Source organism: Primulina tabacum, chromosome 16 (assembly GCF_025594145.1).
Source record: "Primulina tabacum isolate GXHZ01 chromosome 16, ASM2559414v2, whole genome shotgun sequence".
In the NCBI taxonomy this organism is placed as follows: Eukaryota; Viridiplantae; Streptophyta; class Magnoliopsida; order Lamiales; family Gesneriaceae; genus Primulina; species Primulina tabacum.
Window position 1 is genome coordinate 5,168,077 of NC_134565.1, and position 14,329 is coordinate 5,182,405.

Below are 14,329 nucleotides of genomic sequence, written 5' to 3' on the forward strand. Positions count from 1 at the left end.
TATGTAATCGGATTATTTTTTTATCACATCCTCTTGCTCATGTAAAAGGTCATGTTAGTGAATTTTGAATTGAACACATAATGATTTAGGGAAAAAAAATGGAAATCAAATAAAAATATATACAAGTGTTTAAATACATATATAGACATACAATAGGTTAACACCAATGACGTGATGCATTTTTGTCAGATGCGATAAAACTTTATATCCAATAGATATGTGTCACCTCATCGAAGTGTGTAATATAGCAAATTAAACTGTATGTATATATGTGTGTATATGTATGTATATTATAATATAATTAAAGGGTTCCTAAAAGGCACACGTGTAAACAAATTGGTCAAAAGGGAAAGAAAAGAACAGGTTTGAGTTGGATACTTATAAAAAAAAATTATTAATTAGTTTATAATTAATGTATTAGAGTGAAGTTGTCCTAAGAATTTTGGTGGGTAGCTAAGGAAATTTGGTAAAGTTGGTTAGACAATCTATCGCTCTTGTAATGTTCACTCCACAGCTTAATTTCTTGCTAAATTAGTTTTTGCCCCTCCATTCCCACCACTAAATTGCACTTTGATACATGTGATTTTTCCTGATTTTCCCCTATATTTAAACATATATTACTATTTTTGTATGATTCAAACTTTCTAGGTATGAACCATACTTATTCCTTGTCTCGAAACATCATTATTAAAATATTCATTGATTGTGTTTTAATATCGTATTGTCTCCTAAAAACAAAATCCGTTTGTAAGGGAAAACATGAATCAATTATCGAGATACATAAAAACATAATAAATCAATGTTTTAACTAAATGAATGAAAGGTAGATATCTTATGAGATTGTCTCACGGATTTATTTTCATGAGACATGTCAACTCGATCCATGCTTAAAGTGAAAAGTAATATTTTTTCATGAATTTGGTCGAGCTGAAGATCTGTCTTATAAAATTAACTCGTGAGATCGTCCCACGAGAATTTTTGTGACGAATTAAACTTTTTTTAAGATAATTAATCTGGTTAGACAATTTGCATGTTTAGCATGCATGTCTCTGTATCTATATGTCATGTATGTCAAACTGTTAGCTGTAATTAATTATAAAAAAACAAAGACTAAGCCCTTCTTATTCAGATCTTGATATATAGATAGATAGATACATAGATAGACATATAGATAAATTAGCTAAGCATTAATTATAAAAAAAAACAAAACAAAGACTAATTAAGCCATATTGGCAGCTTCTTGTTCAAGTATGAAATCTTGAAAGCAATGGAGACTCCATTAATACCCTATTCGATTTCATTTATATCCTGAACTGATAAAGATCAATGGAGGAAAACAATCTTCCTCCCGGATTCCGGTTCCATCCGACGGACGAAGAACTCATCACGTGTTATTTGAGCAACAAGGTTTCGGATTTCGAATTCGCCACCAGGGCCATTGCTGATGTTGATTTTAACAAGTGTGAGCCATGGGATCTCCCAGGTACAATATTCATGCATGCATTATATTAAATATGTTGAATAATATTTCATATATGAGAATTGATTAATTTCTTGTTTCTTGATTAAAATTTTGATAAAATAAAGTCGATAGGAGCAATGATAAGGAGGATATATGTTTCAGATTTTGGTAGATATATTATGGTAATCTTTTGAGTTAAAACATTATATTTTGTTATTTTCCTATAAAAAAAATAAGAATTTCCCCTTTTTTTCTCAAACATAAAATTATGTTACTTTCCTAAAATACTACATTAGAAACTAGAAATTTTAAAATTAATAAAATATTATTTTCAAAATTTTAAATTTCAAAACTCAATTAAGTAATTTTCTTTCTTTTTTGATTCGGAAAACCAAGTTATAAATGAGGATGTTTAAACTGTTCTCCAAACTTCTTTAACTGTCTGTAAATTTTTTAAATATATGAAATTCTTAGGATATGAAATTATTAGCCAAATTAAAAATGGACTTGTTAATCTATTTTTTAATTCTTAAAAAACTTTGTATGAAATTTTATATGGCCTTATATCATCATATCGGAAAATTAAGAGTAGAGGCATCGCTCAAAAATCACGCGCTCATCATGGGAAATTAATCTTACTTGAAACTTTATTTTTTGAGTGGAGAGATTGCTACAATTGAATCTTGAACCTGAAATTTCTTTACAAACGTAAGATTTTGATATCAGACGAGCTACTCGACAATCTGCTTGAAACTTTAGATTATACTATAATTCATAACCTTTTGTAATGTATCAGTTTAGAACATTATTCAGCTAGGCTCGAAATTTATGTGAGCTAGATTTTTCAGCCAAAGCCTCCATGGGAGAGAAGGAATGGTATTTCTTTAGCCTGAGAGACCGAAAATACCCTACTGGTCTCAGGACAAACCGAGCCACAGAAGCTGGCTACTGGAAAACAACCGGTAAAGATAAGGAGATTTTCCGGGGCGTCGACGGCGCGTTGGTCGGCATGAAGAAAACCCTAGTTTTCTACAGAGGCAGAGCTCCAAAGGGCGAGAAAACCAATTGGGTTATGCATGAGTATCGGCTTGAATCGAAGCATGCTCTCAAACCCACAAAGGTACGTGAGTAGTAACTCCTTCACATGCACGATAAAATCTTCTTGTATCATGAAATTTTTTAGTGTATTTAGTTTAAAAATTATACAGACGGAGAAGTGATATAGTGATCATCTAAGAACGAGATAATTCTTTATATTACATAATTTACGATAATAGGGTTTTTCTTTAATATTTAAAATCTAATGTTGAATAAAATAAGTATATATTTGCTATTAAATTTTTTAAGAAAAAACATGCAATGATACAAAGTTGAGGTACATACTTGATAATACAAGAAAATTGTATTTTTTTTATCTTATTTGTTTTTCTTCATTTACGATTTTGATAATCAATATTATCAAATTTCAGTTTTAGTCATGTATCTTCTTCTTTTTTCAATTTTAGTTTTTTCATCGAAAATACTTATGTAAAACTATATATGTCAGCACCGCATAGATGTCACATCAACGACATATAGAAAAATGAATAAAATTACCAACAAAAAAATAAATATAGTAGACTAAAGCTCAAATTTAATGACATAAATAACCAAAATTATAAAGAGACAAATATGCATAACCGAAAATACAAATTTTCGAATTTTCCTTGCGTCTTTCCTAGTTGTAGTTGGTTATATGTGAATGTGTTTATTGTGTTAAACAGGAGGAGTGGGTGGTTTGTAGAGTTTTTCAGAAGAGTTTAATAGTGAAGAAACCTCAACAAACAGCTTCTTCACCACAGTCCCAAGAATCCCCATCCGACACCAATGCAATGGTGAACGAGCTACAAGACATGGAATATTTCCCAAATTTCAGCCACACTGTGCCTATCATCTCTTCATCAACAAACATTGTCCCACAAAACTACAACAACGACGACAATATCACCAACTGGGGAGCCGCAGCGAGTTCTTTACAATCACTAACTAATTGGCCACCGTTGAGCAGTAACCTTTCTATGAATTCTTTGCTTCTCACTGCATTACACCTCAGGGCCGGCAACGCCCGCCCTTTAGGAGCTGCCACGGTTGCCGCGGAGATCTTCCCTTTCATGCAGCAAAGGTTGAATTCTCCGTTTGGGAACGATTTCGTGGCCAACTTTGGCACGGGTTCTTCTTCATCCAGGGTGCTTGGGAATGATCAGCCACCACCGGAGCAGTCCTTTAACGTGGGCTCCAACATTTGGTGATGATTGTTCATCGAAAGCGTCATACTAATTAACTGAGACTCAAGTCACTCAACTGAGGTACTAAAAATTGCAATGGGATATCGCAAAACAATGGGCGAAGTCCATTATCGCATGAGTAATTGAATCAAGTGTCATATATATATGTGCTTATTTGGAAAAAGCCTGGTAGTTTGTATGTATGTAGCGTCTCATATTTATAGGGTACATCAAGCTCAGAACTTGTGTAAGTAATCATCCAAGTAAAGTTCCTGTTGTGTAATTTTTCGTTATACATAAAATTTATATTATAATCCATATACAATACAATACAATACATGATAGTACCAGAATTATGACCAACTTGTGTAAGGTATAACAACTTTCATTCATTTTTCCAAGTCCGGCTCCACAACCTATAGATATACGGAACAACTAGCCAAGTGCTCTAAATAATCAGAGACTATGATGATCCCAAATGATACAATCTCTAATTGCGCACTTGAACAAAACCGCAATCAAACACAACATCCGAACATCAAATAAGTTCAAAACCACATCAAAATCTCATTGTAAAAGGAATCAAGCTCGATCTCTAAAGAAGCTAATATATACACTTGGCATGTAGCAACACCATTGCCTGCACGAGCATTACAAATGTCAGAAGTTGAGCTTCTACCCTATGAAGGTGTGCTAGTTGATGATCCGTTCTGCTAGAACGCGTATGGCCTACTGGTCTCACTCACTATACGTCCAATTGATTGTTTACAAGAAGGTATGCCTTGATCTATAGAAGAGAGCTCCTTGATTGGCTGCTAAGAAAGTTAGTATTCATAATTATTTATAATATAACCAGAAAAGAGTTGTTTAGTTGTTGAAATGCAACCTCTCGTATTTGATCGATTGTTAAGATTTCGTCGTTTTGGGATTTGTTTCACACATTGCGTGATGATAACGTATTGTGATTAATGATATGATTTTATCTTTCAAGCCTTCGGTTTTTTTGAGTGGAGTACTACAAGGATTACACGACATACTTTCAATAGATAAAAAACAAGAGCAAGTACAGAAAATAATTGTGGATGAATACAAAAGCTACGAAAAGAATCCTCAAAAAGTAATCCCACAAACGAAGAAAGACATAAAACCATTCTGTTTTGTACTTATTCCTTGACAGTGTTTGATCACAACCAAAAATTGAAATCTCTATGAGGATGTTCAACTGGAGCGTGTGCTAAATTTCCGACCAGTCAAGTTTTCAGATTCATACAGCATGTGATTGATCAGTCCCCTCGCCGCATCATCCTTCAATTTCTGAATTTTCTCTGGATCTGTCTCGTGCATATGCCTTTTGAATTGTTGCCTAACCATGTCAATAACAAGCTCCGTGTTGTATTTCTACATTGTATCATACAAAAAGAACCTCTCTAGTTATTATTATTCTTTCAAAGTGTGAACAAGTGCAAAGAAATTGGATCCTTCATTCAAAGAAACCAAGTAACAGTAAGAAAATCACTTATTTATATTCTGTTTTGTTACATACCCAATGAAAATTTCATCAACTATGGCATCCAATAACCTTCTGTAACCAAAGAAACGTATCGTTAACATCTAATCAACGTATTATGTGCATTCTTTTTATTATAGAAGGCTGAAGAAAAGACCCGTGGACCGAATTTAGCATCCAACACAACGTAGCTCCTCAACAAGTAGTTTCAGAACATCACAAGAAAAAGATAGAAACCTAACAAAAGGGTTCTTCTTTCCATTATAGTTGGATTGAGGGGTTTGGGAAACTCTCCCACTGATATTGGTGCTCTTGTTTACTGCGACAGAAAAGGGAACCCAGAAAAAGGCCATCAACGAGACAGAGGCGATAAAGTGGCATATATTTACATTATAGGCTAGAACAAAATGCACATACTGATACGTAGGTGAAAGCAATCAAAAGTAGATTATTGTGCGCATGGAATTAGTTTCAAAAAGGGATCGCCAGTGTCTCGATCCCCCATCAACTCTACAAGAAACTTGGAGGGCACAATAAGTTTGAAAGGTTCATCTACCTAGAAAGTTAGTTTTTTCAGCTGCCCCTAATTGACTTATGGCCTCACAATTTCCTCCTGTAGGAATACACGTTGATAATCCTGACCACGATATACAAATGACAAAAATATAATCATTGTAACCAAAGAATACATGCACAAGATGTTACATCCAGAACAAGAGTGAGAAGTTAGAAAATTCTAGCACAATATTACAATATAAAATATATCGAGCTGACACATTCAAGTGCTATAAAACTCTATTAGGAGCACAGTGAAAGTAAATTGGAGTTCAATCTGTATACAGCAAAGGAAATTCATTTTTTTTCCAGCACCATTCTGTGTGGTTATAAACCCAAGAGGGTACCATCTCAAAAGGTCTGCCAACATATGTTATAAGCCACTGTTATTAGTTTTAATATTTCAACGTAGGAAATTTGTAACACATTCTCTCATAGCTTGTCGAGAGAAGAACAAATATTGGAGTGCAGAATCCAAATTTATGAATAAAATAAAATACCTTATGACCAATAAATTTAGCCCGCCTCAGACATTCGCGGTACAACTGCAACAAAGACGAAAAATTTTGTTATCAATCTAACAACAATGTCAAACTAGTGATTCCATAAAAAATCAGAATCTCTCACACATATATACCTAATAATTTCTTAACCTATCGCAAAAATAGACACTAACAGACAAAAACAAGGATGATTCGTACCCTAATGGTATTGTTGGCGAGTTCAGGAGGCAAAGCAGTTTGAAGGGATGGCATCTTCACCTGGAAATTGTTATCACTCCTCTTTCTCGCCAGATGCTAAGAGCGAGCCTGCTTTGTGGTTTCACTCTAAAACCAGCACAAATAAAAATAATTTTCACAAGTATTTCTTATAAAATTTAAAAAAAAAAAGGAATCTTGAGGGAAAAGACTTGACTTTTCTGTTTTTTCACAAATATATTATGGCAACTTAACGTGGGTCAAATGCCAAATAAACCCAAGAAATAGTCACATAACAATACCACGAACCAGGCTGGATTATTAGAGGATAAAATGAAAACTCAAGCTGAACATTTAACAGACCTGGAGAATTTTATTCCATCTGATATAATAACAATTTGTCGCACCAGAAAAAAATATATGTGAAAAAACAAATCAAAAAAAGAGAAGCCACAATTCAAGCATCTTGACATCAAATACTTGTTTTTTATTCTGAAGAAAAAGTTTCAAACTGAGCCCACCTCAATATACAACAAGAATTGTAGCAATAATACTAAAAAAATTGCATGAAAATATTTTTTCAGAAGTAGCCCACATCCATCCAGCTAGGAGGAGGAAAGAAATCAAAGATGAGATTTAAACTTTACCAGGAAGAGCTGCTGTGCGCAGTTGTTAAGCACCTCCCACGGGGAGAGAGGATTCCAAGCGAGGAAAAGAAATACAATAAAAACAAAAAAAAGACGGAAAAAAGCGCAAAAATAGGGTTAGGTTGGGAGAAACTGAGTCAATTTGAAATAACCCCTAGCCCCCTGACCGTGGGCGTTCAGAACCACCGGTTCAAAAAAATAATAATTTTAATCTTTTTAATGGTTTAGGCTATTGTTCATGAACGGCTCAGTTTAATCATTTATTTTAAAAAAAATAGAATATTGTTAAAACAGAGAAAAGAAGTGTTTTTTGTTTTTTATATGATAGATTGAAGTGTTTAGAAGAAGTTGAATAAGCATTTCCTAAAATTTCTTTCTTAAAAAATAATTGAGTCTGATTAGATACTGAATTTGGTATTCTCGATTGTCAATGACAGTTGGCTAACAAAATATGTGCGGAAAGAAGTCAAACTAACATATTAGAACAGTTCAAATAATGTTTTGGCTATGGTAAACTGAAATTAAAATACGCTAGTCCTAGCACTTAATGATCATTAATACAACTTTGTAATCTTTTGTTCTGTAGGTTGGTAACCTCTAATCAACTTATCTGCATCTCTATTTATGGACTTCAAACTGCAACTATCACAAACTTCAAAAAAGATTCGTTCCAAATAATGATAGTCATTGTTACGCCTTTTGTCGAGGTCATCACTCTCTGACATCCTTACAAAAAGTAGTGCGGTTGGATTTGGTTGCGTTAGCGAAGTACGGAAAAACTTATTCAATAATCAGTTTAACCCTCTGGTGTAAACTGATGTTTTAGAGAGTGAATGATGATCTCTAAACTGATAACTTCATAAAAAGTGCTTTGATATAATCCAGTTTAGGTCCGAGTCAGTTTTTGCTTGACTAGTCCAGTTTAGGTAAACTAATTTAGCTGGTGGAAATAGCCATTTTCGTTTGGTTCAGATGACTCGGTTTAGTCTTGTTCTCTTTAGCTTAGATCATTTTTTCTTTAAATCATTTGTTAACACCAAAACATAAATGTTCCAACAATTTTTTCTCTTTGTTGTTGGAAAAAATTAAGCAATAAGTTCATTTGTCTTTAGGCAAAAATTTGTACGAATAATTCTGATAATCGAATATCTGATAAACTGATACCTTATAAACTGATAAATAGATAAGCTGAAAACTTGTGAGAACTGAAAGAATAAACAAATATAACTATCTTTTATGTTCTTTGTTTTCACCATTTTTCTCTGACTTCTTTGAAGCAGGTTTAGCCTTAGACTTAATATTCTTGTCTTCCCCATTTTTGTCAACACTGGGGGTAGCCACATATGTTTTCAGAATATGTACAATTCAATTCATTTGGGTTCACATTATGAGGACCCGGACACAGGATGAGGAATCACTATGATGACTGCATGGAATCGGTTACGAGACGTAAATATGCCCCCCAAAAGGTGAAAAATTTTGTGTGGTGTATGGTGCGAAACTATCTTCCGATCCCGTCTGTGTAAATTGTGATTCCACGTTGCCACTTTTCAATATTATGGAAAGACTGGACGTGGAGAAGAGACTGTGTTTTTGTAACGTTTCAATGGGGCATCTGGCATTCGTGCAATGAGCGATTGTGGAATAACATTTCTCCTTCCACAAACTGGACAATTAATCATGCCATTGACTCATCTAAGGAATGACTTGCTGTAAGAAAGATAGATCCACAACCAAACAATCGGTAGGATCTGTGCACAAACGTGGGTGAATGTATTGATTCTAAGCTTTTAATGACTTTTATAGAGTTTAAATAAAAGTCTAGAGGTATTCAATCTAGACTTTTACATACTCTATAAAAGTTTTGGCAGTCCACCATCCTTCAATATCCTTGACACCAACGTCAAAGCGAGGATCGATCACACCACACTTATTCAACCTTCCATTGAGTTCAACCACAATTTTACCAGAGCGGTGATCATCCACATATTCAAACTCCCCAATGTATCTTGTGTAGACCATCAAAAGGACAATGACACGAAGACAATACTCAAAATATCAATCCACCGTCGAAAACATGAGTAAGACAACATCCAGCATACCATGCTTCTGCATCACCAAAAAGAAACTTGATGATAACTTTAGAGGATGGCCTTATCATCACTTGGCGCTTCCCACGCTTCTCCGTGTTGTACATACTCTTAAGGGCATCATTCAGCACGGTGACTTTCACCAACTTAAATTATCAACAAGATTGTACAACATTCAAATGAGCCATCAATTTAGATCCTTACAACTAACACGTTGTTTAGATCAAAATCACTCAAACCTAATGGTCTACTGTTTCAGATTAGGACATAATAGATCAAACATCAAACATTTCAAACCAGAAAATCCCAGAAAGTAAAAGGATAAGAAAAACTTGAAAAAACAACTTAAGCACCCTAGTAATGATATTCAGCATCCCACTGACATCCATCAACAAATAGAAAAAGGACAAACAAAGAAAAAAAAAGAATGCTTCAATCCATTACACTAATACAACATATCACATATCAATAAAAAGAACGGACAACCTTTTTACCATTAATCAAAACCATCCAACAGCATAAATCAAATAAAACAGAAATAAACGCATAAAATGAGATTTAAAAAATAAAAAAAATAAGAAATCCGGTCGGCCAGCTCCAACAATTCACACATACACACACACACACACACACACACACACAAATTCTGAGAACAAATTAATCGAATTCAGCTCTTGAAGTGAAAATGGAAGAATTCATATTACCCTGATGCCAATCGATCTGCGGATGCTGGCGAAGGGCAAGGGTTCTCATATCTCCGATCCCACGGGAGATAAAACTTAGTTCCCAAGTTTTTATTTACGGAATTACCCTCGGATTAAATATAATATTTTATTTTATTTTATTTTAAGAAAAAATTTAGACCTGCAAACTCACTTAGCATCCTATTTTTTCCATGTTAGTAACTACATATAAAAAATTCAAAAATTAATACATTCATCAAAATTACATCTCAACCATAATAATTTATTATCAACAAAAAAAAAATTATTACAAGTCATAACCTATCAATTTATATTATTCTTAAATGAAAACTAATTCAATACTAATATAAATATAAAATTTACATACTGAGACGAGTTTATTAAAAATTGTTACTTACACTGAAGTTCTTACTACCCCGAGTGCATTACCAAAAATACAATAGATTTAATAATCACCACTTATCCATATAATTTTTCATAAACATAATTGAATTGAATAAATATTATTATTACACCTCAAAAAAAAAAAGAGGAATATAGTAATTGAAATCTATATCTATATATTAAGAATGTCCTAACAGAGACAAAAGTGGACACCAAATTTCTTTCCCGATTTTGCCCTTATATAGTATAGATATTACACTTTTATTTTTGTTTTTTTAAAAAAAAAATTAACAAACATTTGTTTTTACTTTTGTTTTTTTTATTTTCAATAATTGAAATATCATTTTAATCCCTCTATAATTTATCAAATTTCACTTTAGTCCATCGATAATGATAAAAAAAGACTGTACACACACGCCAGAATGACTAGTTTTAATAAATTGTCTTGTGTTGTGATTGATAATCTTATGAGGGATGATTAATCAAAGAAAATTTCAAACTTGTACTGGATTGCATAATATTAAATTGATAAATCAAACAAGTGATTATGTTGTATACTCGTATTGATAATCTATCAGGGCTAATTACACCCAAGCACTATAATATGGAGATCGTTAAATTCCATTTCACATTTTATTTGAATTTTATAAGATTTCTTATAATTATTTAGAATAATTTCTTGAATAAACTTATTTTGGTCATTTTGAAATATAATTATTTTGAGGTTTAGGGTTTTCTGATTTTGGATATTTTAAAATTTTGACACCTTGTCAATCTTCAATAATGTTATATAGATTGTATGAATTAAATATAATACTTCAAATTCTATTATCACGTGATGTTGTGTGTGTCTGCATATTTATCCAAAGTGGATACGATCAATTATTAAAAACTGGAAAAAAAAATCGGGTGTAAGAACAACTTTCACAAACTTGTGTTTCATGCTTCAGTTCATAGGACCAATTTCAGGCCAAGAACACTATCAAATATTATACACACCCATCAAACACGTTCCAGTCTCCCCTCGCCATCCTCCGACATAGATTATCTAGGTTTATTATATAATTTATTTTGATTTTATATTGCAGTGCTTTATTAGATAATTTTGATTAATTGCGCCTTTCACCTTCAAATATCTGAACTTTCAACCATCTCCACTCTCAAGTCTCACCTTTGAATCTTCGAAACTGGTAAAATATAGGTAATAGATGGTTATTCGATTTTTCAGTTTATTTGTTTACAGATTAATTGAAATCTCATACACTAGAAAAAAAAAAAAAAAAAACAGGGGCTACCGTCGCTAAAACGGTAAGGCGACGGTTGCAACGACGGTTTCGAGGTCGCATCGCCTTCCTATAGCGACGGTTTCTCAATAACTGTTACAAATAGCGACCGTTTTATGGAACAAGCCCGTCGCTATGAAGCGACAGTTTATATTAACAGTCGTCGCTATATAGCAACGGTTTAATTACACCGTCGCTACCTTTAGCGACTGTTTCTTGCAGACCGTCGCTCACTTAAGCGACGGTTTAGCTTACCGTCGCTACAATGAGCGACGGTTATTTACAAAACGGTCGCTATATATAGCGACAGTTTTTCCGTCGCTATATATAGCGACTTTTTTGTCAATAACCGTCGCTTATTATAGCGACGTTTATTTACAAAACCGTCGCTTTATTAACGATTTAAAAACCGTAAAAGCGACGGTTTAGATAAACCTAATAAAAAACAATGATTTACAAAATTAATAATCTACTACGCTAAAATTCATAAACAAAATATATGCTAAAATTCATTAATAAACTACAATGCAAAAATTAAATATTAAATTTTCTGTAAAGAAAACGCTTTAAAAACCTGACGTGCACGAAGATATGCAGATCCACGTAATACTGAAAGATCACACCGACGAGCAAATCTACGAAATTAATACGAAAAAATGTTAGTCCAAAATAAAAAACCGAAACTGTAAAAAAATTGATAATAGTTTCGCTACTACCAGATAAGAAAAGCGAAAATCGCGTAAGGAAAATATTCGCGAACCTCGGTATATATAGAATCATAGCGACGGTTTTTGCCTAAACCGTCGCCAGTAGCGAAGGTTTCTTTTGAAACTGTCGCCATTAGCGACGGTATTTTCTTGATCTGTCGCCAATAGCGACGGTTATGGAGAAACCGTCGCCGACCTAGATCGGCGACAGTTTCTGCAAAACTGTCGCTGTGGGCGACGGAAACAATAATTTTTATGATCGGCGACGGTTTCTGCAAAACCGTCGCTGTGGGCGACGGAAACAATAATTTTTATGTAGTGATGTGTACAAAAACTGTCGGTATAATAGCGACGATTTATCCTATACCGTCGCTAATCCAACAGTTTTTATGTAGTGATGTGTACAATAATTTATTATTTTAGGACCGAGTTTTACCCTTTTTTTAAAATTATATTTAATGGATCACTGTTCAACTTAAGTATTTTAAATCATATTATAACCCAAACACTATGTATCAATCTCTTTCATATATATATATATAGTATTAGCTACTAGATGTGCGTGATAGACATATTTAAGTAGAAAAACGACTATGAAAATGAACATACCTGCTGAATCTTTAAAATTTATATATATTGAGCTACAATATATAAAAAAAACATGCATGATTATGTGAATATAAAATCATGAATTGTAAATATCAATAATTAACTGATGTTTCTGATATCAATATCTCAAATTTTTATATTCACAATTGGATTACAAAATGTACAACAAGAAACAAAAAAAATATAGTTCTCATTTTGTGTTACCCCATAATAAATGAAATTGTTTAAGAAAAAAATAATATTCTTGGTCAAATAACTTGTCTAATTTTTTTGTTTTCGTAAATTAAATTTTCAAAGTTTTGTTTTGATATATTAAATTTTAATTTTCGTTTATTTTGGTACAATTTTTTTATGACAGTTACAAGTCAGCATTTTACTAAGCTACAAGTCGGCATTAGCGACGTTTTTGAGTTAAACTGTCATTAATAGCTGATCTAGATCGGCGACGGTTTCTCAATTAGCGACGGTAAAGCAAAACCGTCGCTAATAGCGATAGTATCTTTAAACCGTCGCCTAATTGTGCGACGGTCTTGAAATAGTCGCACATGGAGACGGGTAAAAAACCCGTCGCCTAATATGCGACGGACTTAAATATAAACGTCGCCAAAGACGACGGTGAAAAAACCCGACGCAAAAAATGGCGACGGGTTTGTCCGAACAGTCGCTATTATAGCGACGGTTATTGGATAAACCGGCGCTATGATTGCATCAAGTCTACAAGTTCCGATGCATAACTTAGGTATATTCAACCAAGGTGTAGAATCGGGTCGCCTCGATACTATCCAACTGTCTTTTACTTAATGTAGGAACTAGTTTCGAAATCTCCTTTAAAAAATACTACACGAACTACGTCAATTTGAATCATTCCTATTTAACATACTATCATGATCATGATCGTTAATCTTTTATTTTTCCGAATCATTCATGTTACGCAAATCATAAAGACCATAAACACAAATTTGCATAACAAAAAAAAAAAAAAAAAATCGTGAAGAAAACGAAATGCAAATTTACCAAGCAAATCGATACAACGTGAAATATTCCATATCATACAAAATTGCAAATAAGAACCTTAAAAAAAATAATTTCACACCAAGAAAACACGTATAAAGATCTGTAAAAATCTGAAAAGTCAACAAACTCCAACAATTATGGTCATAAAACGAAACAGAACAATCTAAAACATCATGTCCATTCAAAAAATATTTAATCACAATATAAACCAACGATCTCAAGATTCCACAAATCAGGACTATAAAACAAAATGAGAATATGATACATCCCAGAAACACCACATCGATACACCAAAAGTATACAGCAAAACATAAACCTTAAGTTCAAGCACGAAAAAACAAAAAAATGGGAAAAACAATAGAGAGACAAGCTTAAAGTTCCAGAAAGTCGAGATATTTGTGACCT

At 33.1% G+C, this 14,329-nt stretch overlaps 2 protein-coding genes and 1 long non-coding RNA gene across 8 annotated transcripts in view; 1 reads left to right on the forward strand and 2 right to left on the reverse strand.

Moving 5' to 3' along the window:
• LOC142529527 (uncharacterized) overlaps positions 1 to 14,329 on the reverse strand; it is an 83,794-nt gene that overhangs the window by 42,108 nt on the left and 27,357 nt on the right. The gene's annotated exons all lie outside the window — the stretch shown is intronic.
• On the forward strand, positions 1,224 to 4,848 carry LOC142528775 (NAC domain-containing protein 87-like). The gene is made up of 4 exons (XM_075633933.1): positions 1,224 to 1,483; positions 2,311 to 2,582; positions 3,226 to 4,414; positions 4,740 to 4,848. The coding sequence occupies exons 1-3, from the start codon at positions 1,327 to 1,329 to the stop codon at positions 3,748 to 3,750; spliced, it is 954 nt and encodes a 317-aa protein (XP_075490048.1). The 5' UTR covers positions 1,224 to 1,326; the 3' UTR covers positions 3,751 to 4,414; positions 4,740 to 4,848.
• On the reverse strand, positions 4,751 to 12,188 carry LOC142528776 (uncharacterized). 6 transcript variants are annotated; one of them, XR_012815746.1, is made up of 4 exons: positions 6,490 to 7,127; positions 6,289 to 6,333; positions 5,270 to 5,308; positions 4,751 to 5,124 (listed from the first exon to the last, which is right to left on the reverse strand). XR_012815746.1 is itself a non-coding variant. In XM_075633937.1 (4 exons), the coding sequence occupies exons 2-4, from the start codon at positions 6,541 to 6,543 to the stop codon at positions 4,945 to 4,947; spliced, it is 279 nt and encodes a 92-aa protein (XP_075490052.1). In that variant the 5' UTR covers positions 6,544 to 6,615; positions 12,169 to 12,188; the 3' UTR covers positions 4,751 to 4,944. The 6 variants fall into 6 exon arrangements, 5 of the variants coding, with proteins under 5 accessions (XP_075490052.1, XP_075490050.1, XP_075490051.1 ...); XM_075633937.1 differs by lacking the exon at positions 5,270 to 5,308 and adding an exon at positions 12,169 to 12,188 and having other exon boundaries at positions 6,490 to 6,615; XM_075633935.1 differs by lacking the exon at positions 5,270 to 5,308 and adding an exon at positions 9,929 to 10,281 and having other exon boundaries at positions 6,490 to 6,615.